At 39.1% G+C, this 23448-nt stretch overlaps 1 protein-coding gene across 3 annotated transcripts in view; it reads right to left on the bottom strand.

The window, feature by feature from the left end:
• Positions 1-439: 439 nt before the first annotated feature.
• Positions 440-23448, bottom strand: part of lin7a (lin-7 homolog A (C. elegans)) — a 39945-nt gene continuing 16936 nt past the window's right edge. For 2 of the 3 annotated variants that reach the window (XM_046072561.1, XM_046072559.1), the window contains exons 3-6: positions 14743-14814; positions 9154-9363; positions 8524-8735; positions 440-2530 (exon numbers count right to left, since the gene is read on the bottom strand). In XM_046072561.1, the coding sequence (XP_045928517.1) occupies positions 2506-2530; positions 8524-8735; positions 9154-9363; positions 14743-14802 (507 nt within the window). In that variant the 5' untranslated portion in view covers positions 14803-14814 and the 3' untranslated portion in view covers positions 440-2505. Of the gene's footprint in view, positions 2531-8519; positions 8736-9153; positions 9364-14742; positions 14815-23448 lie in introns of all 3 variants that reach the window. The other variant, XM_046072560.1, reaches the window with a different exon arrangement.

Raw genomic sequence — 23448 nt, 5'->3', positions numbered from 1 at the left:
GAGTTTTCATTCTACAGTTAAAACTTACACAATGAGTATTTTATGAGAATATTCCAGTATTTTAAGACTCAGTAATTTAAATTTGACTACTTTTAGGCCATAATAACAAGAAACTACACATGCAAGACAGTATACTGGGGTCTAAGCAGCTGAGCCAAAAGCATTACTACATAGGACTTAAACGGGTGAATTAACACGTGTATGTATGATCAAGCAGACTAAGCCTCCCTCCTGCAGTATACACTGCCACAATCTGCTGGAAGAAATCATTCTTTATCTGTATGGGGGAGATCTGGGATGTAGCAATGATTAATTAAACCTCATCTATTTTTTTTGGAAATCTTTATTTTTTTATCTACTTCTTTGCAAATTCAGTAGGTAACAAATCAATGCCTCTCTGGGAGGTAATATGGGATATTAAGGAAGGGTCGACAAAGCGTTCACTGTACACAAGCACATAGATTTATTTATACAAATATAGTATGTATAACAATTGCATATCAACAGTTTGTTGTGTTTTTTTTTATCTTTACGGTAAGTACAGGACCATCAGCTTCAAAAATGTAAGTCAATTAAGAAAGAGTACCTGTGATTTAAAGATACAAAAAGGGATCTGTTGTATTGAGATGTTCTGCTTGAAGTGTGAGTGAGGGACAAAAACATTTGAATGTCCTATAAAACCTGAGCACAGAGGTGACCTATTGCAAAAGCTTTGGCATGAAGTGACCTTAGTGCTAACAGGTTATTTAGGAAATGGCAATGGGAAATATCTGGCAGCGTTGCACATATTATGCATTAAGAAGAATTTAGCTCTGCTGGACAATTGCAATTAGATGTAATGTAGATCGTTAAGAATTTCAGGTAATAATCAGTAACATTGTCATGAAAATGCAACTTCATGACAACTTTTAATTCGCTGTTCCTAACATGCAGCGTCTGAATGGTGTCTCTTTAGGGGGGAAAATCCTCTAGCAGACAGGAAGTGATACATTTTATGCTTTTGAATTGGGATAAATGGAAGAAGAAACAGCCTAAGCGGTAAAGCCTGCATGGTTGAATAAACAAAGACCTACAAAAAAAATGAATAAAAGAACAGGAAACACAGGAGGGTATTAGAGACCAAATATAGACAATTAAGTGATCTCTGCGAAGTGCAGTGCAAAATGACAAACACAAAAAAAGGAGCGCTTAGCATCGTAGATGGAGATGATGGAAAAGCGAACACAGACCTGGCGGATTACCACTTCAGCTCTGCTTCTTGGTTGGTAGAGAGAAGTTTAACAACAGAGTTCCCTTACAGGTACAGAGGAAAAAGAGAAAGTCAAACATCACACCCAGTCTCATAACTTCTTAAACTGATTGTCAAAACAGAAACACATGGGGACAGATCTACATGAACTATGTGCTAGTATTCAGCTGTTTTACAGTACAATGAATATATTTAAATAATAATCTGCATGTCTTAGAAAGAATACACTATATTAAAAGGAACAATATGTTAAATCTCTGATCTCATAAACTATAAAATAGACAAGTCTGAAAAATCAACATAATTCTAGCATATTTGGATTTAAATCCCACTCTGTTGAAATGAAAACTGGTGACATTCTGTTCGAAAAAGGGCACAGTTAACATTTCTGAGGATTGATTTGAACCTTGATAAAATCTTTTGGTCACATATGTTTTCTAGATAAATCTAAGTTGGGAGTAGCTTACAAAGTCTGTTAATAATCGCAGTTATTGCACATTAATTGCTCATGCCACCTGTAAATCAATAATCTCTTTAAATGGCACAGAGAAAAGATTTGGACACAGAAGCTGCCTTTCAGTAAATAAGACCAAGTTTGCTTTACAATGATTTACATTTGCACGTATGCCATAAACTCTGTCTATATGTTTGTATATGATCATGAATTTGGTGGTGAAATGTAAAAACTGAAGAATGTGTGTTATTGCTAAACCTACAAGATACAAAATCTTTCCTGCTACAATATAGAAGGTAAAAAAGAGTTCACGTTTATCCAAAACAGGACAAGTTTGACAGAAAAAAAGGAGCCAATGGGGATTCATACAGAGACACAAGCACCAGTCGAAGAATCAATAAAAAGACCACAGTACAAATTATATCTATGGCAAAATCGCAAAAGTGCCACGGTGCAATGGATGTCGGTAAGCAATCAAAAATGGATGACTGTAAACAAAACAAGAAACACAAGAAAGGAAGTTTCAGTAAGAGTCACAACTGGGGAGAACAACTTATAAAAGCGAATACAAAGTCAAAATGGACGACTTTCAGTGCCAGCCTCCCTCATACTTGTTTTCAAAGCACCAATTTCAGGATACACGGCTCTCTTTGTTTTTGCTCAGTAATCGGTGGTACACTGGAAGGGAGAGAGAGTAAGGAAAAGAGTCTTCTACTTGTTGGTTTTGCTCCACGATGGATAGACTCCTTTGGGATCCGCAACACAAACAGGTGGTCTTTCAGATCCACCTTTTCGCTCTCCTTCACTTCTTCTTCTTTTGGAACAACCTGCAGATCATAAAAAAAGAAGAGCAGACTGAGAGCAATGCTTCAGAGCTCGCTGACAGTTCAGATTTGTAGACAGAGTAGAACTCATGTTTCTTCAACGTTATGAAGCTAATTCTGCATTGACTGATGATTTTACTAAATGATTATAGATTTCAATTGCTGTTTGAGTCTCATGCTGGCTTCAAATCCTAAATTAATTATCACTGACTTTCATTGCGCAATAGTGGTCTGTGGTCTGTGTTTTGGGAGTGTGTGTGTGTGCGTGCATGCCAACTTTCGCACTTTTGGCATGACAAGGCACTTTCTTATGGCACCACAGTGCCCAAATGTCAGGCCAAATACAAGCAAGCCGCATACGTATCCCTTAACTATAAAACATAGCTCACCATGTTGAGATGATAGAAGATAGGTTTATTAAAATTACAGAGAGACTGTCCACTGGTTAGCTATCCTGAGAGGACCTCTCTGCACCAATCACATGTACATCCTCAATTACAAACAGACCATTATATAAATACCTGTGAAGATGTTTAATTTGAAGGGTACAAGTTAACACTACTGGTGTAATATTTCCGACTTTACTTCCACTTCTATAAGTTTTGCTACTAAATATTTATGAAAGAAAATATAGCTTCAAGTGGAATTTGTCCACTTTCCTATGTAAAGGGGTTTGTGTTAAAACAGGAAGTATAGCAATTGTTTATTTTATTTTATTTGAACTGTATATTGAGCACTTCCCGTCTTTTTCTTCGCCTTATCGCTTATTACTTTTGTCTTGGGAAAGTAAGCACTTTAGATGTTTTTGCTAGTCACTTTATAACTGTAAAGTGAACATATTGATATTTCTTCATCTTGGAACTAAAGCATTATTCATTTTAATGGATAAATCTTCTAATTTGAAGAAAAGTTTGTCAAAGCATGTGTGTTGCAGGGCTGCTGTGTTGTGAGACAATGGTGGCTACCATGGGGCATTTAGTGACTCGTGTTCATTGTGTGCGCTGAGAGCATTAAAGCAAGGGACACCCGGTGAATGCTTTGTTTTGCTACAATTATAGGGAGGTAATGATGATGCCATTGCTGGTGCCTTGCAAAAAAACACTGAATGACAAACTGTGGGAGGCACGTTACAACACTATGCTGAGTTACACCCACTACACAGGCTCTAAAACAATGAGTTATGCATTTTCTGACTACAACAATAAACCTTTTATAATGCCAAGACAAACTGATGGAGGTAAAAGTGAAAACTAACTTATTTAACTTATTAATGTTTGAAGGGTCTGATTGATGTGATAAGAGTCTAAACTAGTCACCTTGCCTTGAAATACCTCCATTAACACCAGAACAGTTAATATACTTCTATGAAATAATACATTAACTTTCAGGAAAAAGGACGTGTAATGCTAATGTGCGGATCATCATCTACTAATTATTGATCAGGAAATCAAAGCCATCGTCAAAATTTCATTCCAGCTGGTATTTGTGTTTGCCGTGTGGTGGACGGAGAGAAGAAGAGAGACACAATCAGAGACAACAGTGAGACAGAGGGATGAATAGCAGGTGAACCAGTGGCATAAGCTACATTCTTGTCTGCTTGTGCATGTCACTTGGTCAGCAGCCTCTTGGCCGCCAACGCAAATCTCTGCGGTCAGCGTGCCAGCATTGATAAAACATGATCCCTGCCCAGTTCCCTGTCTGTAGCTCCACCACAACACACTGTTACAAGCTCCTAAATACCTTTCCAAGCTGCGCTGTGCCAAGTGCAAGACAAGAGATATGCTTGGGGGATTTAGCTTCAAACGTGCAGTGCCACAGAGCTCTTGGACACATGCCTCCAATACGTCAGAGAATAATTTGAGAAGTCTGGGCAGAATGAACTGTAGCATGATTTAGCTTGTCTGATTAGTGCTTGAATAGTTTCTTCTTGCTTTTAAGTATTGCTGTTTTCACACTGTGAAAAATGTGAGTTTGCTTTAGTTTGACTGGCAGTGCAGAGCTTTGTTCTAAATTGGGACTGTAAAAATAGTATCTAAAGCAGAAGTATGTAGACTCTCCATCCAGCTGTAACTTCCAACTTATAGCACTGCAAGATGTATCTTATCCACGTACCTGCGGAGCATGAGCCACAGATATAATCATTTTAAGCTTGACTCATTTACAGCCCTTACAACAGAATCACTGGCAGAACACAGCAGAAGTGGTATGGTTTGCACAGGGGATACTGGCAGCTAAGTTTGCAAAATATACCACTGAGGTTTTAGGCTTCGTGCTGGGATGTAAATGCCTCCTGCCTGGACACGAGCCAATAAAAGTGGTTACATAGCAAAGCAGAGCATGGCGAATAATATTCAAAAGGAGAGTTGAGCCTGCTTCCAATTCACCTTTCCTCTTCATCGATATTCATTTGCTGTGTGCTTGCAAAATGTATTTTATTTTAACTTAACAACAAAAAACTGAGCTTTACATTTACATTTCATTTACACAGTTGTTTCACAAAGTCAAAAGAATCGCAGTGACATAAAATAAAATGAATGTAATAGAATTCATGAAACAAAGATTTAAGTTAATATATAAAAAGCCATAGATTAGAAAAGGTGTTTAAAGTAAAAGTCACTTTTCAAAAGAGCTTTCACATTCGCTAATAACTCCCACAGCAGGGTTTTCTCACAGTAAAAGCCCAGTCACCTTGAAACAAGAACAGCTGGAAGTCCAAGCTGTGCACATGCGCATGAGAAAAATAATAAAAAGTAATAATGTATGTTGAAATCCACAATCTCCTTTTGGTCGGTTTTTACTGAACAAAGTTCTGAAAAAGCAGAGTCAGATCCAAAACTCTGTCAAATGAAAAAAATAATAAATTCATGTTAAAGCTCAAAGATGATCTGTGCTCATCTCGACTTGACCTCAGTCCAGTTCAGGCTCAGCTGGGACTCTATGCCAAAATAAAGCAATAAACCACAGGAGGCAGAGCTTTTCTGTGATTTTAACAGCTAGAGCCTGTTGTTGGATGCACTATGACAAGTTATTATTTTAGAAAAAAGCTCAATTGTGAATTTGTTGTGAAGATTAATTGTTATGGTAACAGGGGTTGTGGTTCATATAGGTGCTAAAGTTTCACATTTGAGGAAATATGCTTATTCACTTTCTTGCTGAGAGTTAGATTAGAAGATCTCAAACCTGTCCACTAATATTAGGGCTGTCCCTGACTAAGGATTTACATTGTCAAATTAGAATTGTCAATGATTTCAAATAGTCAACAGATAGTCGAATCTTTGTGTGTAGGTTGGTGGGGTGGTTGTTACACACAGTAACTCCGCTTTAATCTTGAGAAGCTGCAGAGCTGCAGTCACTAATCATTACTGCAGTCACTAATCATTACTTACACTGTACATTTCCAGCTAAACTAAGGTTTATTGTTGACCTCTCTTTGCTCTGCTCACCTGCCATTCACCGGTCTTGTGCAGAGATTTGCATGTCCGTCGACTTGCACATCTCTGAAAAAATCAGTAAATGATTTGAACGTCCCGCAAAGTTCACACACAACTCTGCACATCACCAGCTGTGCTGTTGCTCTAATTTTCCCCTCTCTTCTACCACACACGTGCGCTCTACACCACACATGAGCACCGATGCCCACTACCTTAAGGGTTGGGGTTACAATTTATTCACGCACTTTTAAAGGTATTTATTAAAAACTTCTGCATTTTCACATGTTTATTTTACATCATTCTATGTTGATATTTGTATCAATAGGCAGTATATTAACTTATTGGGAAAAAAACAGTAGTTCCGTGTAAAATCAGACGTTGAGCACCCCCATATGGCCAAAATGGAATGATCCTCGTTTCATAACGCCCCTGCGAACATTTGACTGTAATATTGGAAATTGAATCAGGTTCCTCCTATCGAAGCATCGAATCATCGACTACTAAATTTGAAGCCAGGAGACAGTTAGCTTAGCAAGTGTGGGGAAACAGCTAGCGTGACTCTGTCAAAAGGTAAAAAATTATTTTCTACCAGGACTAAAGCTCACTAAGCACACTTTGTTTTTTTTTAATGGATTCATGGCTTTATGGAGATGTGCTGTAACTATTTCGTGACAAACCTCGAAAACACCCACAAATTAGTAATTTTTACATTTCTGTTTCTGGGCAGAGCTAGCTGTTTTCCCCTGCTTTCAATTTTAATGCTGAGCTAAACTAACTGTCATATTGTCATAACTGCTTCATATTTAGCATCCACAGGTTGGCATTGATCTTCTTATCTCAAATAAGGGTATTTCCAAAACTGTCAACTATTCTGGTTTAAAGTTGTGTAGTTTAAACTTGGGACTGGCAGCGAAAGTGGCAGCTATAAGCATATTTTCCAAAATACTTAAAGAGGTGGTATTATGCTTTTTGGCTTTCCCCCTCTCCTTTATTGAGTTATGTATCTTTCTTGTGCATGTAACAGGTTTGCAAAGTGAAAAAGCCCAAAGTCCAGTCCAAAGGGAGTTCCCATCTCCCACAGAAAACTCTGCTCTGAACCGCTTGAAAACAGCTCGTTTGTAGTTCAGCCCTTCACTTCCTTTACTTGTGACATCACAATGAAAACGCGTCATAAAGCTTGCCAAGCGGCTAGAGGGGGTCAGGTACGCCCTCAAACCAAGCTAGTCTGAGCGGAGGCCCTTTGGCTCGACTCGCCTTTGTTTGGTTTGTTGTACCTGTACCTGCTTCCAGGTTCTTTTTTTCGTATCACCTCCCCTCCATGGAGGTTCCAAGCGAGCTGAGGGATACTAAAATGTAACGTGAAAACACGACAGACTGCTGATTGGTCAGATAGAATATTCACTATTCACTGCATCATCATTGCTGCACCAGACAGAGGCCAGCAACAGAAAGTTTTATATTTTACAGTTGTCGTATGGAATTTCATCACTAAATCCACTTATGAGAAGTTTTGAGGTGAGAAATCAGCTGTTTAGATTTCGAATATTGACAGTTTTACGAGAAGTGATGGCGGAACAAAAATGTGCTTGAATATTGTTGGAGTTGAGGAGCTCCGCAAGTGGCTGCGGGGGAAGCCAGTGCCAACCCGCGGGAGGCCGGCCAGCCGCCCGCTCACAGAGCCCTCTGCTCCCGCCGTCACACAGACCACTGCAGCAACAACGGCAGAGGAAAACACAGCTGGAAGGTTTTCATAGCGCTTATCTGTCTTTACATTCTGAGTAATGTTGAAACGTTTTAACTTAAAAAAGAGAAAGCTGTGTGGATCGCTAGTGTGTGTGTCGCATTAAACAGTATGTCGCGGCAGTTGTGTTTGGCGTTGCTATGATGACAAGCTACGTACTATCCCTGGGTACTATCTGCAATGGAAAACGGAGCAGGGCCGAGTAGAGTCGAGTCTATCGATTTGCGCTATGGTAGCATTTTTCGGCAAGGCAGCATAGATCGTTAGAACACCGGCAACAGTTAAACGTTTAGTCCTGATGGTAAGATGTGGAACAATGATGATGTGGACTGGTAATAACTTAAACCATCTGCTAGGTTACGGTCGCAGTCTGAAGCGCCTTTGATTTGGATCACACTACCTTGTTTCTTACGACCCGCCCTTCTCTGCTTCTGATTGACTAGTAGTCCTTACCTGGGAACTGCGCACGTGCAACTCCCAACAAAGATTTTGTATAAGTAAGATGCATCAATCTGTAGCTCAACAGCAGAGTGTACAACACATAGGCTGAAAAGAGGAGCTGCAGCAATGTGCAGTATGAGAAAAATATGGTGTTTTTTGAAAATTAAACCATGTAAACCTGTTCTGGTACAACCCCTAATTAAGATTTTGAACCTGAAAATGAACATAATACCACCTCTTTAACATCAGCTTCCAATGTGTCTCAGCCTATTAAAATTTGGGACTGGCTATTCATTCTTGACAACATCCTCTTCTCTGGCCGTGTTTTACCTCGTGCGCCTGGTGTCCGCCTCACCCTTAAAGCAATGAAGCGCCTCACCTACGACATGTGGTTCTGCTGAGAAGTCATGTTCTGCTGTTGCTGCTGCTGCATGAGGAGCTGCTGCTGCTGGCGCCGCCGGGCCGTACGGAGCTTCTCAAAGCGAGCCTCCATCTCCTCCAGCACTTTGGGGGTGTAGCGAACCACCAGCTTTACACTGTCCTTGGCCGCCTTCAGCAGCTCCACCGCTTTCTCGTGGTGCTCTCCTTCCACGCTCTGCAGGGGGTTTGGAGTCAGGGAGAGTGGAATTTTAAAGGACGCTGATTTGAATATATTTTTAAAAATAGTAACTCCCCTTCTTATTTCCCTGTGATGTTATGGGAAAATGAGCAGTCTTAAAGTCAGTGTTATTCAAGTCTCTCTAGCGGCTGGAGAAATGCTTCTGCTCCTTATTTAAGACATATGCAGCACTTTGATCTCAGTAGCTCTCCTGATTGTTGACTGACACGTCAAACTACATATCAAACACTGCTCCATATTGTGAGAAGTTGCAAAAATATTTCAATTAAATATATATTTTGGAAGCAGGCTGTAATAATAAAAAAGAAAAGCTTATCTACAATCTCCCTCCAATCCACATTTCAAGCCTCTCTCCCCAAACGCTGTATCAAAATGTAAATCTGGTTAGACTTACCACACCATTGACAGACAGGAGCTGATCCCCTCGCTTTAGGCCACCGTGCCTCTCAGCCACGCCTCCGGGGATAATGCGAGAGATGTAGATAGGGGAGTTTTGCTCCTTGCCGCCCATCACATTGAAGCCCAGCCCTTCTTCTGTCTTGGGCAGCTCCACCACCCTCGGGTGGGAATGACCTTCGCTGGCTGCGAAGGCTGCAACTGTAGCCTGAAGGAAGAGAAGCAAGATGGTGCTTAATGAAAAAAAACACACATCATTTTACTAGTAACTATGCCAAAACCCTAAAAAAAACTGTATGTACATATTTTGAGACATTTTACAATATATAATAAAACCATTGCAGTCAGCTGCCACACACATATTGTGTAACACTGGGTTGAAGTGAGTACAAATGGTCAAAATTTATCCTACTGGCAAAGCAAGAGAAAATCTTAAAAACAAAGAAAACTTCTCCTTTATCACTTGAGATAACAGACTTTGTGGGTAATGTACTCATACTCTTGATAAGGGCTAACACTAACCAAACCACTGAGAGAAAAGCTCAAAACTCTACGAACAGTCTTTTGTTCACAGTTAGGTAACTATCAAAATGGGGAAGGTTAAGCCTAGAATGCACTACACAACTTTTGCCATGACTTGCTTGCCCCCTTCAAATTGTTGAGACCCGAGAACCCCTGAGCTGGCATGCAGTCTTCACTGGCTCCTAGTCGGCTTCATTAGACTCAAAATGAATGCATAGGAGAAAACCAAGTATTACAAAATGATTGTGAAGGTAGACGGCTATTACAAAGTGTTAGGGTTTAGTCAGGGCTGGGGATTTAGACTCCACACGAGAAGTTCTCTGGCTTTTTAATCACACGGATTAACACATCCACGTTCACACTGCAGGAGCAGCCTGACAACTTTCACCCTCTGTATTTCTACCAGCTGGTTGATGTTGCTTGCTGGCCGCAGGGTTTCTTTGAACCACAAGCCAAGCTCCTTGCTCCCTGTACGTTCAGAACAAAGCGCCCAGGAGCTTGTTAGCTGAGTCTGGGAAAGGTAATGGCAGACGAACAGAGAAAGAGACACCCTGTGCCCGCTGATCCACAGATGCATTGCCACAGGTGCCTCGCTGTCAAGTTGACATCATCTAGGTAGATCGGGAAAAAGGAGGATAAAAAAGTAGTGGAGGGGAGGTTCTGTCAGAAGCTTTTGCAGATGTGTATCCAAATTCCCCAGCAGCAGACAAGTAGCTTGGCACTTTGAGGTCTTTGACGCTCCCTCCAGGCAGCATCCCTATCTCCGCTCTCTCTTCCATATTCATATGCATCTTCATACCCACATTCATTTCTGCTCCAACAGTTTCACTCATTTCTTTCTTCTCTCTCGCTGCCTGTTTTAATCAGGTTATTGTATTCTGACTATTTCCCCTCTCCCTCCATTTTCTCTTTCTGTCCTTCTCCTTTTTTCCTCTTCTCCTCCCTCTGCCATTGTGAAACTAAAAGGCAGCTCCTCAGCATGCATACCGTCACCTCCCAGGCCTCACAGCACATCGACCTTCACAACTTTATCTGGCTTTCTGCGGACAAAAAAACAGTCTGGCAGATGGCCGGCGCCTTTCAAACACAGGAGACATTTTAAATGAAAAGCTTGCTAGAGGATACTTATTTGATAACCACAATGCACTGTACAGCATAAGTATGGCTTAGACGTCCACCGTCACTTGATCATTAGTTCCCATTATTTCCTCTGGAGCCCACACGGCCCTGATAGTCCCAGTCTCCATTAAGATCAGTAATAAGGGCCTCGAGCCAGGAATTAGAGGCTGAATAGATTTAATTAATGAAGCAATCAAAGAGAATCGAGTTGTTCAGGTGAAACACAAATCTCAACTGTCGGGAGATCTGTTGTCCCACTAACTTAAGTACTCGAGAGGCAGATGAATTGAAGCGGCGTCATATTTTGTCATTGTTGCCTTGGCAGGTTATTAGAATATACATTTTCAATATCATTGCCACAGTATCCATCATTTCCTTTCAGACTACAGGTAGCCGATATGTCTGATACTGATTGAATGGAATTGGAACTGTGGCCTGGGATAATGGTTATCTCTAGACAGAAAAAAAAATACTTTTAAAAACATCCAGTGTCCCCAGTTTAGAGTGTCCCCACAGCTAAGCTGGCTCAGGCCTTTAGCTGTGTGCTTAATTGTTCGGCAATTTTAATACAGATTTAGGAGCTGCAACTTCTCAAAGTTTGGGGCAAAGAAAGAAAATTACGAAGGAGTTTTAAATCTTCTTAAATCATGTCCTCATGGTTGCTATGAGCTTAGAAATAACAGACAGAAACTACTTTTATCCTCCAGCTTAACTATCACAGTTTCTTTGCAGAGGGAAATTACCCTACTCTGGCCATTAATAAAGTTATTTTTTTAGATCAGACTATGGTGCCCACTTGACAAATGGCAGGAGATATTCCAAATGCAGTAACAGATGTATAATTTATAAGATTCAGACAAATTTTAAATGTCTAATTTTGTACAAACCTTTTAAAGGAACAGTTTTATATTGTGGGAAATATGTTTATTCATTCATTAAAAAATGAAAAAATCCCTGTTGTGTTTGTGTACAGATTAAACAAATAAGCTGTAACCTGTTAATGAGTGAGCTTTAGAGGTGTCCTTGCTTCCAGTGATTACGCTAATTGTAGCTAATCACCCCCTGATACTAGTCCATACTTCAGCACAGACATGTGAGAGGTATCAATCTTCTCATCTCTCAGCAAAACAGCAAATAAGTGTGTTTATCAACATATCAAACTATTCCTTTAACCAGGTGTTCAATTGCAATTCACCATGCTCTGCCGTATTACGATCAAGGAAGAGTGTTGGTTGGAGGAACAAGAGAGGAAAGATCTGGTCAGGAGCACTCATTATTTGAAGCCTCGTACAATCTGCATAAACACAAAGATACACTCTACTTTTGTCATGTATTTGTTTTCAAATCCACCTGGTCCCCCCACTCCCTGTGATGTACTGAAGAGGAGTGGATCCAGCTGGACACTGAACCACTAAAGGACAGAGAGGTGCTCTCATCTCCTCTCCACTTCTCATCATCCTCATTATCGGCATGAAATCAGACAAGCCTGCCCTCTTTGTTATCTTTCATAAAAGCCTGTGTCTCTTGCAGGCGAGGTGCTGATGACAAGTCCTTTTCAAATGACCGGGTCAAGCTCATCTCTTCTGCATACCAAAATTAGCTTATTCCATTCACGATATGCCTGGAAATGTCTCCATTCGTATTGAGACATTTCACCTCTGACACAGATGTGATCATTTCTAAACAGCATGCAACAAAAAACATCTTCCTGAAATATTAAAAAGTCGAGTGGAAGAAGCAAAGATAGAAATAAAAGGACACACTTTTTAAATATTGACATCCTGTATGAATTAGATCAATTAAAAGATACGAGCTGCCACCTAAAAAATCTGATGCGACCACTGGATCGTTGTTAAATATGAAAACCTGCAAAGTGAATACAGAAATAGTTTATCTTGGTTTGATTTAAATCTGCACTTAATCATCAGTGTTCATAGCAAAGAAAATGTGTCTTATGGGAGTAAGGCAGTATAAAGATCTGATTCGGTGAATTTAATGTGGAATTAAAGAAAGATTTACAGCTCAAAAGACATTTAGTTACTGACAATGATGAAGAGCTGGAATTTCTAGTGGATTCAAAAGGATATTTTATGATTTTGTGATATGCTGTCTGTCTTTTATTGAGTTATTTTACTGCCGGCACAAATTGAATCTTAATTTAATAGTTTTAAATTTGAAATGTTTAAACTGATTATTGTATGCTAAATTTTAAATGGTATTTTACAGGTTTTAATTGAATCTAATGGTTTGATATTGAATTTAACTCAAATTCCTGCCCTGCCATTCTGAATATGGGTCATGTTAATTTTGCACCTCCACTTTAACGACGCAGGCAAAACAACTTATAGCTATTAGGGCAAGCGGTGTGAGCCACTTTCTGAACAAACTTTACATAAATCATCCTCCTTGTCTCTGAGTCTAAACCAGAGCAAACAAAGATGTTAGCTGCCTATTCACATGCCAGTCTGTTTACATGGGAGGGACTGTAGGTTGTGGATTAGATTATTAGAGAAAATGTTTGGTTATGTTACTGTCCTTGAAGGAAATTCAAGAAACTAAAGTGCAATGGCTGGTTATCCAGTGGACTTCCGTGTCTAGGCTATTTAACAGTTCTTTGAAGTTTTTCTGTAGTTATTTGGGAGTCATTTCTCACATTTTCAGTTAGGCGGGAACATCCTGTGCTTAAAGTCATGTAAAATTCAGTAACTTTCACTTTTAGTTATAGCTGTCTCAACAGTTAATCATAATGTATAATATTTTTTAGTGTAAATAACTCATGTAGAGATCAGACCTGGGGCCGTATTACAGAAAATTCCTATCTTAAGTCATAAGTTAAGATAGGAAGAATCTAAGATAGGATTTTTCCCAATTTGGTATTATAGAAGTGAATCCTATCTTATCTCAGGTTAGGAAATCTTAAATACTCAACCCAACATCGGTTATCAACTTTCATGTCTATTACCTAGCCACTTTTCTCATCTCGTGAGCTAAACGGCTTTTAATCGCTGTTTTGCTGTAGTTTTTTTAATGAAACAAACTGAAAAATGGAACAGAAATAACAACTATCACTGAACTTCAAATCAGATGACTTAGAGGTGTTGGTAACCTCCGTCGAGAAATCAAAATTCACGTAATGCTTAACTCGAGAGATTAAAGAGAGAGAGTGGGCTAAAATAGCAGACACAGTCACCGCCGCATATCCGGCATCCAGCAGAGCGTTGATGCTGTTAAAAAGAAAATAAGTCCATTTATAAGTGATACGAAGAGAAAGGCAACTGTTGTGTCCAAAGAGCAGAGGAAAACAGGTAGTGGCTCCTCCTGTACTCCCTCACTGACCCTGGCAGAAACCTGTACTCTTCTCGATAAAGTTAATGAAGGTAAAAAAATAAAAAATAAATAAAGGCTGCAGGCTAACGTCATGATGTTTTTATGTATTTCTTGAATTTAACGATCTCCTTCTATCAAAGACTTGCATTAGGATGGGTTACTTTTGGTACATCAAGCACGTAACATAATAATTAGACATTAGGCTAGCGTTACCATGCAACCTTTCTACTAACAAGTTTTTTGTCATCATACACATCGGTAGCTCAATTAATAAGTTTCACCTGTTGACATTTTGTTGATTTTGTAAAGACAATAAAAGAGCAGCCATGTGGATTAAACGAGTTATTAAACACTACCTGATGGAAAAGTTAGGACAGCTTAACAGTTATCCTAAAGTTAGGAGAGTTTATTTAGGATTTTATGAACCTATAATGCTTCTGTAACACTTATTCCTATCTTACGTTAGGAAAGGAATATTGACTTAGAAACTCTTAATCTGTAATGGCCTTTTTCCTAAATCAATTCCTAACCCTTATTACCATGGTTGCAAAGCAGTTAGGATAGGATCTGCCGGTTAGGAAGTTTCTGTAATAGGGCCCATCTGCAAAGCAGTTCTTACTTTAGCTGTGGCCCTCGCCTGGTACTCTGGACAGCCATTCACCGTGATTGTTTCATGCATGTACTGGTACACCTGAAAGAAATGAAGAGAGTCAGGTGTTATAATTATGCTTCACTGAAATCCCCACCCTGCATCTGAGCCCATTTCCATAAATAATGGTGTTCCTCCACAGCTGTCTGTACAGACATGTAATGCATTAACACGCTGACTGATGGAGAAAAAAAAAAACGGCACTCAGGCCCAGAATGATAGGAAGCTAGTACTAAAAGTACTGCTCAAAAAAGAAGTCTTGTAACACACACTCCCTTTGAAATGTAAAGACTTTCTGCAAACATCAGCAGCAAGTCAGGTAAGTGAGGAAGAGAAATGAGACTCTCAGAGATGATAAAAGAACTCTCAGAGAATATAAGAGACTATTTCAATTACTGCATTAAAGATGTTTTAGGGTGCAAGGGCGCAGGCCTTGAAGATTATATAATGTAAGTCTTACCATAATTCACCTGCATAAAGCACCTTGGTGTGCATACATTTCTTAGCAAATAATAAAAGATAACCCTCAGCTCAGGAAATGGCGGCATAATCTGGTCCTGACTTTATTAACAACACAAAAAGTCTCCAGAACAGGCAGTAAAGCATTATGCTGGGCCTGAAATGGTGCCAAGATATGTGTTGCTGTATGTCCAGTTGGGTGAAAAACAAGGTTCTATTCACTGAGGCAGGCAGAATCAATGCTGAAGACAGCTGACCTTTCCAGTTAAGACGTGTCTTTTAAAGACACCTCACAACTGAACTTGTTCAAAGAGTAAAACAGAAAAGAAGACAGTGACAGTGTTGAATGAGGATGTATGGTGACTATACTGTAACATAAAATACCTGTTTCTTTAAGATCACCTTTCAATGTTGCCATTCAAATATATCTCCACCAAACCAGGCTGTACTGCAGCTTTCAGATATCAAATATGCCACTTCCCTAGACCGCTGAAACCAAATAATGAACAGTACAATAGGAGGATGTTTAAAAGGATGGAGGTGTATGAGCTGATTACAAAAAGTCTCAGAGGAAATGTTTTGCTGAGTTGGTTAAAAACATAAATTACAGCAGAGATCACATGATTTCAGCAGACAAGTTTTCCAAGTACAAACACATCTACTTGTTCTAATGTTGCATTTAAGGGAGTTGCAGTTAATTAAGCAAATGAGCAATCAAATCTTAATCAGAGTAAGAATACTGTACATTTCTCAGTGCAAACTAAACTCAAAACCATCGTCTATGACATATTAGATGTTGCTGCTCAGAAATGAATTTTTTTCATCTGGTTCCACTCACTAGATGATGTCTCTCATCAAAGCATGGCAGCTTGCCTGGAAGCGAACATGCCCATAGTTTTGACGTACCATGGTACATCATTACAAAGGCCTTGCTTCTCTGAATCATCAAAAGGAAATATACTTAAACCCTGAGATATTTGTATGAAGATATGGAGAAAAAAACATCCCTGAGCTTCTGTTGTCTTGTTTGCTCATGAATCTCAAAGACCAAATGAGTGGCTTTTGAGAGTGCAGCATTTCAGACTGCAACACATTTTTGTAGATTTGTAGCGCTGATGCATTCGGAGAAAAAGAGCATGCAGTCCACACACTTTCTCACAAATGACACCTTTTCCCAAGGACTTTTTCCACCTTTGCACTTTTCGAGGCTGAGCAGAGCTTTATAAATGCCACGAAAGGTTTTCATTGCCTCTGTCTGCCTGCAAAGTGTCTTTCTTTTTCCCTCAGTTATCTTACTACTGCAACTGCTAATTACACTTATTTATTCTTATTTATTCTACCTGCAACTGTCTCTCATTCTTAGCACTTTTCAGATATAGAATCTGCAACATTGCTAGCTTCATCTGTCTGTGAAAGTAATGGCTTTTGGACTCTGGATTTTGTTATATGTATGTATATATATATATGTATATATGTGTATGTTTTGTAATGGCTCAGGAGTTTATGCAAAGGAAATTGGCATCTAATATGTGGGAGAGAGCAGTGGCACAGTGGTGAATTAAAGAAGAGTGTTTTCAGTTCTCTCACAGGATGCAGAGAAACTTATTTTGCAGTTGAAGGCTTAATTAATGACCACCATGAACGCCAGGGAAGCCTTCTTACCAGTGTATATCCTAAAATGTTTTTGCATTCCTTTCTCATTTATTAGATGAAATATATGATTCTGCTTAGTATTTTATACAGTATGACAGTGCCTCACCATAAAATAACAAGACATTTGCAACTCTCCTTGAAGTCCGTGCTAACATACTATATGTTCAGATTTTTGGTGGATATTTGTACTGAAAGCAAAAGAAGATTAAAAACCTATGATTTTTGAGACTGAATAATCATGAAGCAGCATTCAATTATTTGTTGGCAGATTGGTGCAGCCAAACAAACTGAGAAATCATCCCTTTATCAAGTAGCTAAATGATATAATATGATATATTTACCCTTCCAGCAAGTGTTCAAAGTGCTATTTCTAACAATAAATATGTTTATTTTTAAACTGCATAATGCATGATATCTTGGTGAGGTCTCAACATAACAAATGTTAGGTGATTATCTTTGTTTATGTTATGTGTTTTTTAAAATAAAGGGAAAAAATAATATCGGCCATAGAATTCTTCTATTCACAATATTTCCTAGTTTATTCATTTTATTTGTGCCTATGAAATTATAACTAACTGACAGGTAAAGCAAGTCGCACGTTTAATATCTCTCTACGTATTTAACCGGGATGCAGCCCCCTGAATAACAGAGTCGTGACATATAACAAACAGCTTTGTGCTTTTGAATGTCAGTCTGCTCTTGTTTTGGCTGCACTTTGCTCTAAAAAGGCCAGTTGTCCTGCAGGCATCTTTTCAATTCCCCTTCTGTCTTTCCTTTTGCTAGATATCTTTACTACCCATTCCTCAAACACTGGCACTTTCAGTCCTTCCTCTCCTACTTGTTTCTTCCCTGGTACACCACAGTGGATTATGGTGAAACACATGCACACACTATTCCTGATACCAGCACTGGTACTTACAAGGAGGATGCCACAAAGCCAGAGAATAGAAAGAGATGCCTGCAGGGCAAACTGATGTGACAATGCTGCTTGTAACCATGGCTTCTTGCTTCCTCTACTGAGTCAGAGAGACGGAGAGGATTGAGGGGGATGGGCAAAACAGAGGCTGGCTGATGTTGCTGGAAAAGGATTAAAACAAACACAGGACGTAACACACTTTCTCTCTCGGCGGCGCTAACCATGACACAGAGGGAAAATACTGAACTTGCATGGACTGACTTAATGTACCTTTTGTCCTTTAACTTAATGTGATGAGGGCTGCAGAGGCACCGTGATGGCATCAACACAAACCCTCCGCCTTTGCATGCTTTTTGCTTTCATAAAAAGCACAGTCAATTACGCTGATTGAAATTCTCTGCTGAAGTGGAAAATCAACTGCAATGTTTAAGCTGCAGAAAGATGCGATTGCTCTGGCCTGCTTTCTGCACTTCCTGCGTTCGCCAAGCGGGACTCTCTAACCTGATATATTGTGAATTCCCACTCTCCGTCATTTCCAGCTGGTTAGCTCTTCCAGTCATTTCGTCTTGTGTCCTTCCTTTCCCATTTGCAAGGCTGATTGACCCTGACAACTCATTCAGGCTGATGCAGTGAGACTAACGTACGGACGAACGTGGCGGGAAAAGACAACCAGCTCATCAAACTCTGTCTCTCCATCATTTAGCCCAACACTGCTGAACAGACTTTTTCCCCTGCCATCCATTCTTCATATCATGTCATCCTTAATTGCTTAAAACTGATTCATGTTAGGTAAATTCTATAGATGTAGTGTACGGGATTAGATTTGGAGGTGGGCTTACAGTAGGGTTTTTACTCTATAGACAAGATTAGTATGTCTATCTTGTCAGGCTTTGCGCCGGTCCACCAGACTGTTAAAGTCAGCTACATCGCATATGTGTAGCGGAGGAAGGAACCATATCACAGATTACACAAGGCCTGGACTTGTGAAAGAAAGGTCATCTGTTATAATGAAATGTCACAAAGGTCTGTGTGATCAAAATGAACAACAAGAGTGTTGGACTTACAGTTTAACCTGTGCTTTATGGGTCTTTTAACTTGATAATGGTTAACACTTACGTATGACATTCAGGAAAGGGATGTGGGCAAAATGAATCAGAATTTGATTATATAGCAAGGTTTGAAAAAACAAAGGCTTTAAAATGGAGGAAAATTGTTCCCATTAAAGGACGAGTGTTTTTGCTTTTGTTATCCATTTACTACAAAGCTATATTACATTTTTAGACTGATGGATGCATTTTTGGTTGATGGGTTCATATTAGTCAAAATTTTGTTTTTGTATTTTATGTTCAAAATCAACTTTCATAGACACAAGACAAAATTGCTTGGGACTTATATTCCATCAAAGTTGTGTTATCATTTTGTGGTTGAAAGTGCTTCTCTCCATAAAGGGGGTGTATTAATGTGCTGGTGGGGAGCTCCAACATCTGATATTTCAAATAAAATGAGTCAAACCCAAAAGACAAACAATATGCACAAATTGAGTGAAAATAATGTTGCTGTTGGATGTTCAAGTCCCACAACTTGATGCTCACATGACCACGTGAAAACACACATGAACACATAAATTTGACAACTATGTTTTAGCACTGACAAGGAAACACTAAAGTGTCCTTCGGAAAGGATTACCAACGGTCTCTAAACTCATTTTTAAGTCTCTGCTATTTAAAGTGAATGGTAATCAGTCGGATGCCTGCAAAGTAGGTAAATACATTAAAAAATACAAAACACAACATTTTGATAAATGGTTAGCAGTAATGTGAAGAATACTGTATTTATGCAAATTCCAGTAAATGGGCTAAAACTTAAAACCCCCACTGTGATTCTTCAAAGTGATGTTGAAAACATTTTTGTGCCTGAAATAGAGGGATGCCATGTGTTAGAAGAACAGATCATCTGGTAAGTGAAGCCTGTGGTTGTTGTTTGCTGCTTTCCCACTGAGATTCCCTTCCAGTTTAAGACTGTCTCTTCTAATTGTGTGCATCAGAGGACACAGCTGTTGAGAACTGTGATATTCCACCACAGCAACTAATTTAATGGTCTGCATAATAACAGTAATAATCTACAGTATGCAATAGCCAGCACTTACAACCTGTCCTCCATCTGCCTCAGCACCATATAGAAAAGCTGCTGTGTCATTGGCTCTCACAAACCTGTAATCGACTACAAACCATGCTCAACCTCACTGCAGCCCACTAATCCCAGAGCATCTCTGATTGTTTCCCTGGTGACTGTGTTTAGCCAGCTCTTTGTGGGTGAAGTGGTCTGCATCTTTGCCTCTTGGCAAAGGGCATCTGTTGCTGCTGCAGAGGCCCTTTTGAGAATCTTTGTCATTGTACTCCAGTGACTGGCACTGAGATCAGTCAGCCGGTTGCAAGTTGGTGTCAGGATGAGCCAGGCTTCCCCGAGCAGGCCAGAGCAGAACTGGACCCTGTGAAAGGAGAAGACCAGTGCTTTCTTTCTTTCTGTCCCTTTGCATGATGTCAGGGGGTTTTATGTAATGTTCTGTCAGAAGCAATTTCTCCTAATTGGTGTCATTGCCAGGGCTGGTTCATTATCATAACGAGACACTAGCTGGAAAATTACTTAATATTACCTCCCACATATATTAAATAAAGCTTATAATGAGTATCTATAGGAAATATGCTAATAAAGACTACAGAGATATACTGTAAGTGAATAACGTAATTTATGTATTCACTGACCTCTATTCCGTCTTTAAATATGCATGAAATTTTCAAAGATGATCATAATTTTTTAAAGTAAAAATATAATGTGTCAATAGTGGGAGTAGTATAAAGTAAAGAACAAGTATCTCAAAATATGTATCTACAATACTTGACTAAAAGCACAAAATGACTTCCCAGCACTGCTTGACCACCACCCTACAAGTAAGTACCTTACTGCAGCTATTTGTCAGCCCACCACTGTATAGATCCCAAGTTAGTTTCAAATTCTAGCTGCAATATTTCTTGTGATACAGCTTATGTGACACAGGCTGTCATGATTTTCCAGACCTTCCTTAAATAGTTTTTGGAACTGATGCACTGGCAGATTTAGCCTCTTTGGGGCCGTGTTGTCTCCTAATAATTGTGTTTATATATACCAATTTGCAATCAATCAAATTATCACAATAACAACGAAATGTGTAGTCTGAACAAATCATGTTCACTGCCAACTTATCTAATTCGGTTTCCTACAATATCCTCTCCTGGCAACTAAAGCATCATCACCGTTTTTATTGTTATATTTAGGTAACTAAAAGCACTCGGATAATTGTGCCTTGTCCAATGTTTTGTCAGGCTTAGCTTACTAAAACACATAGGTTATGGTTAGAAAAAGATCATTGTTTTGGTTAAGACCACAATCTAACCAATCCAGCCTAAACCAAATAAGGGTCAAGGCATCAGAAATCAAAATCAGAAAAACTTTAAGAATGTCACACTACCTGAACTGAGGGGATGAACATAAGGCAGAAATTACATTTCTTCCAAATGTTTTTGGCAAAGACAATTAGCTGTATAAAAATGTATTGCTAAGTAGCATTCAAACTAATATGACCCCACTTTGTATTGGTGTTTAAAATTGTGATAAAGTTACATCAGTTCTCAATCATGAGGTTTTTGTTTTTTTTACTATCTTCCAAATATTTAAGTTACAAACAGAAGGTACTAGAACCTTTTATGGCTTAGTTTGGTAAACCAGACATCTCGGCAACTGGCCTTGAAGCCCTTGTCATTGATACAGATATTCTACACCATATTAAGGTCATTTTGTGCTCTGAAGCTGTAAAATGTATTTTATTTACTCTTTTATTTCTCTTTCATTTAAATCTCTTTAATTTACAACACAATTACCTCTGGAAAAAAAAGTTCAGCATCTCCCCGACATACTGATTGAGCCTGCTAATTGTCTGCTTTCATTCCTGGACAATTTACTTGTTCACTTTGTTTACAATTAACTTGCATCAAGGAGGCCATTGTGGCATCTGTCATCCGTTTCACTGCTCTTCAAACTCCTGTTTGCTTAACAAATACATGTCACTGGGTGATGCTTCAGTGTATCACAACAGACAGGTAACTAAATATACAAGATCTGTGTTTATCAGCCTGTGTAGTGGTGTCATATAGAGTGAGTGCTCTTGTTTGCTTTGCACCAACTACTCCTGATGAATGGTGTTTAGATGATGGCTCAGTAGGTGGCTGTTTGCATGCATGTGAATTTAACCATTTTAACAAGAGAAAAAATGACTAACTCCTGCTGATTGACATTTTATTCCATCAGTGTAAAATGTGATAAAGACCAATCTCTTAACAGTGATTTACTTAATTAAAATTCAGTGTAGCAAGCTTATCAAACATTCAAGTTTATGAAATGGTCATAATGTTTTCATGCTGTCAAAAATTTACTGTGCCCCTGTGAATTTTGCTGTTCAGCTCCAGCAGTAATAAGGCAGAGCATTAATCTCATTTCATAATGCTGCAGTCATTTGTGATTGATGTTACACAACAGTGACTTAAAGGTACACTCAGATTTTGTTTTATAGTCATAATTCCTCTCAATTTACATCATTAGGGCCTGGAAACAAAATCAGGAAGTGTTATCGTTGATCTATACAGTATAGCCAAATCATGGAACAACTAACAGCTTTTAGAATATTGAAAGCAGCCAGAAGCACCAGCTAATCAAAAAGGTAGGTGTAAAATTGTTGCTAAATGCTACAATGATAAAGTTTATGTTGTAACTACCTAAATACAAAATGTGCTATTTTATAAAACGGGTAGCTCAAATCAAGCAATCTGATGGGTTCATAGAAGTGATACAATAAGCGCATACAACGGGTGTGATGTCCAATTCCTTTGCACAGATCAGTATCACTCCGATAAATAAATATATAATGAGAGAGTGGAAGAGAGAGACAGAGAGAAATCATTGCTTATTACCTGATTCAGCATTTCCCTCTCTCTCTCACACACACACACACACACACACACACACACACAGAAGTCCACTACTTGACCCAGATGTCTGCGATATTCTAACAAAGTTTAAGTTTCAATAGCCTTTTCAAAAGACTATTGCCCTTTATGATAGGCTGGCTGCCAGCACACAGTAGCAAGCATATTATATTACAAGTTACCAAAGTCAATCTCCTGACGTTGGACAGTTTTTTAGAGGCTGCACAATCAACGGCAACGTGCAAATAAATATAAATAAATAGTTCTAAGAATTCTAGCCCTTGATGTATGTTGCTTAGCAACAGTCATGCGCTATGTAGCCTACCGACAGCCTAGTGGAGCTACTTTCTGTATTCATAAAGAAATGTCTGTTGATGAAATAAAATAAAATCAAGTTAGCCTACTTTCTTTTTGCCATACTTGGTAACAGTAGCTCACCTCAGGCCATGATATATGCTTATTATATCACAGTTTCCAATGCCCCTTAACTGTGATATAATAAGCGTATACCACGGCCTGTCGTGAGCTATTGCTTAAGTATTCACTTGCGCTATAGCTATAACTTAAACTGACCATAAGTAACCTAGTGTGAAGTTTTCATCCTGTGCAGCATTGTGGTAATAAGAGAGAAGG

This window comes from Micropterus dolomieu, linkage group LG16 (assembly GCF_021292245.1).
Source record: "Micropterus dolomieu isolate WLL.071019.BEF.003 ecotype Adirondacks linkage group LG16, ASM2129224v1, whole genome shotgun sequence".
NCBI classification, from domain to species: Eukaryota; Metazoa; Chordata; class Actinopteri; order Centrarchiformes; family Centrarchidae; genus Micropterus; species Micropterus dolomieu.
Note: the sequence above shows the minus strand (reverse complement) of the source record. Positions and strands in the feature narration are given on the sequence as shown.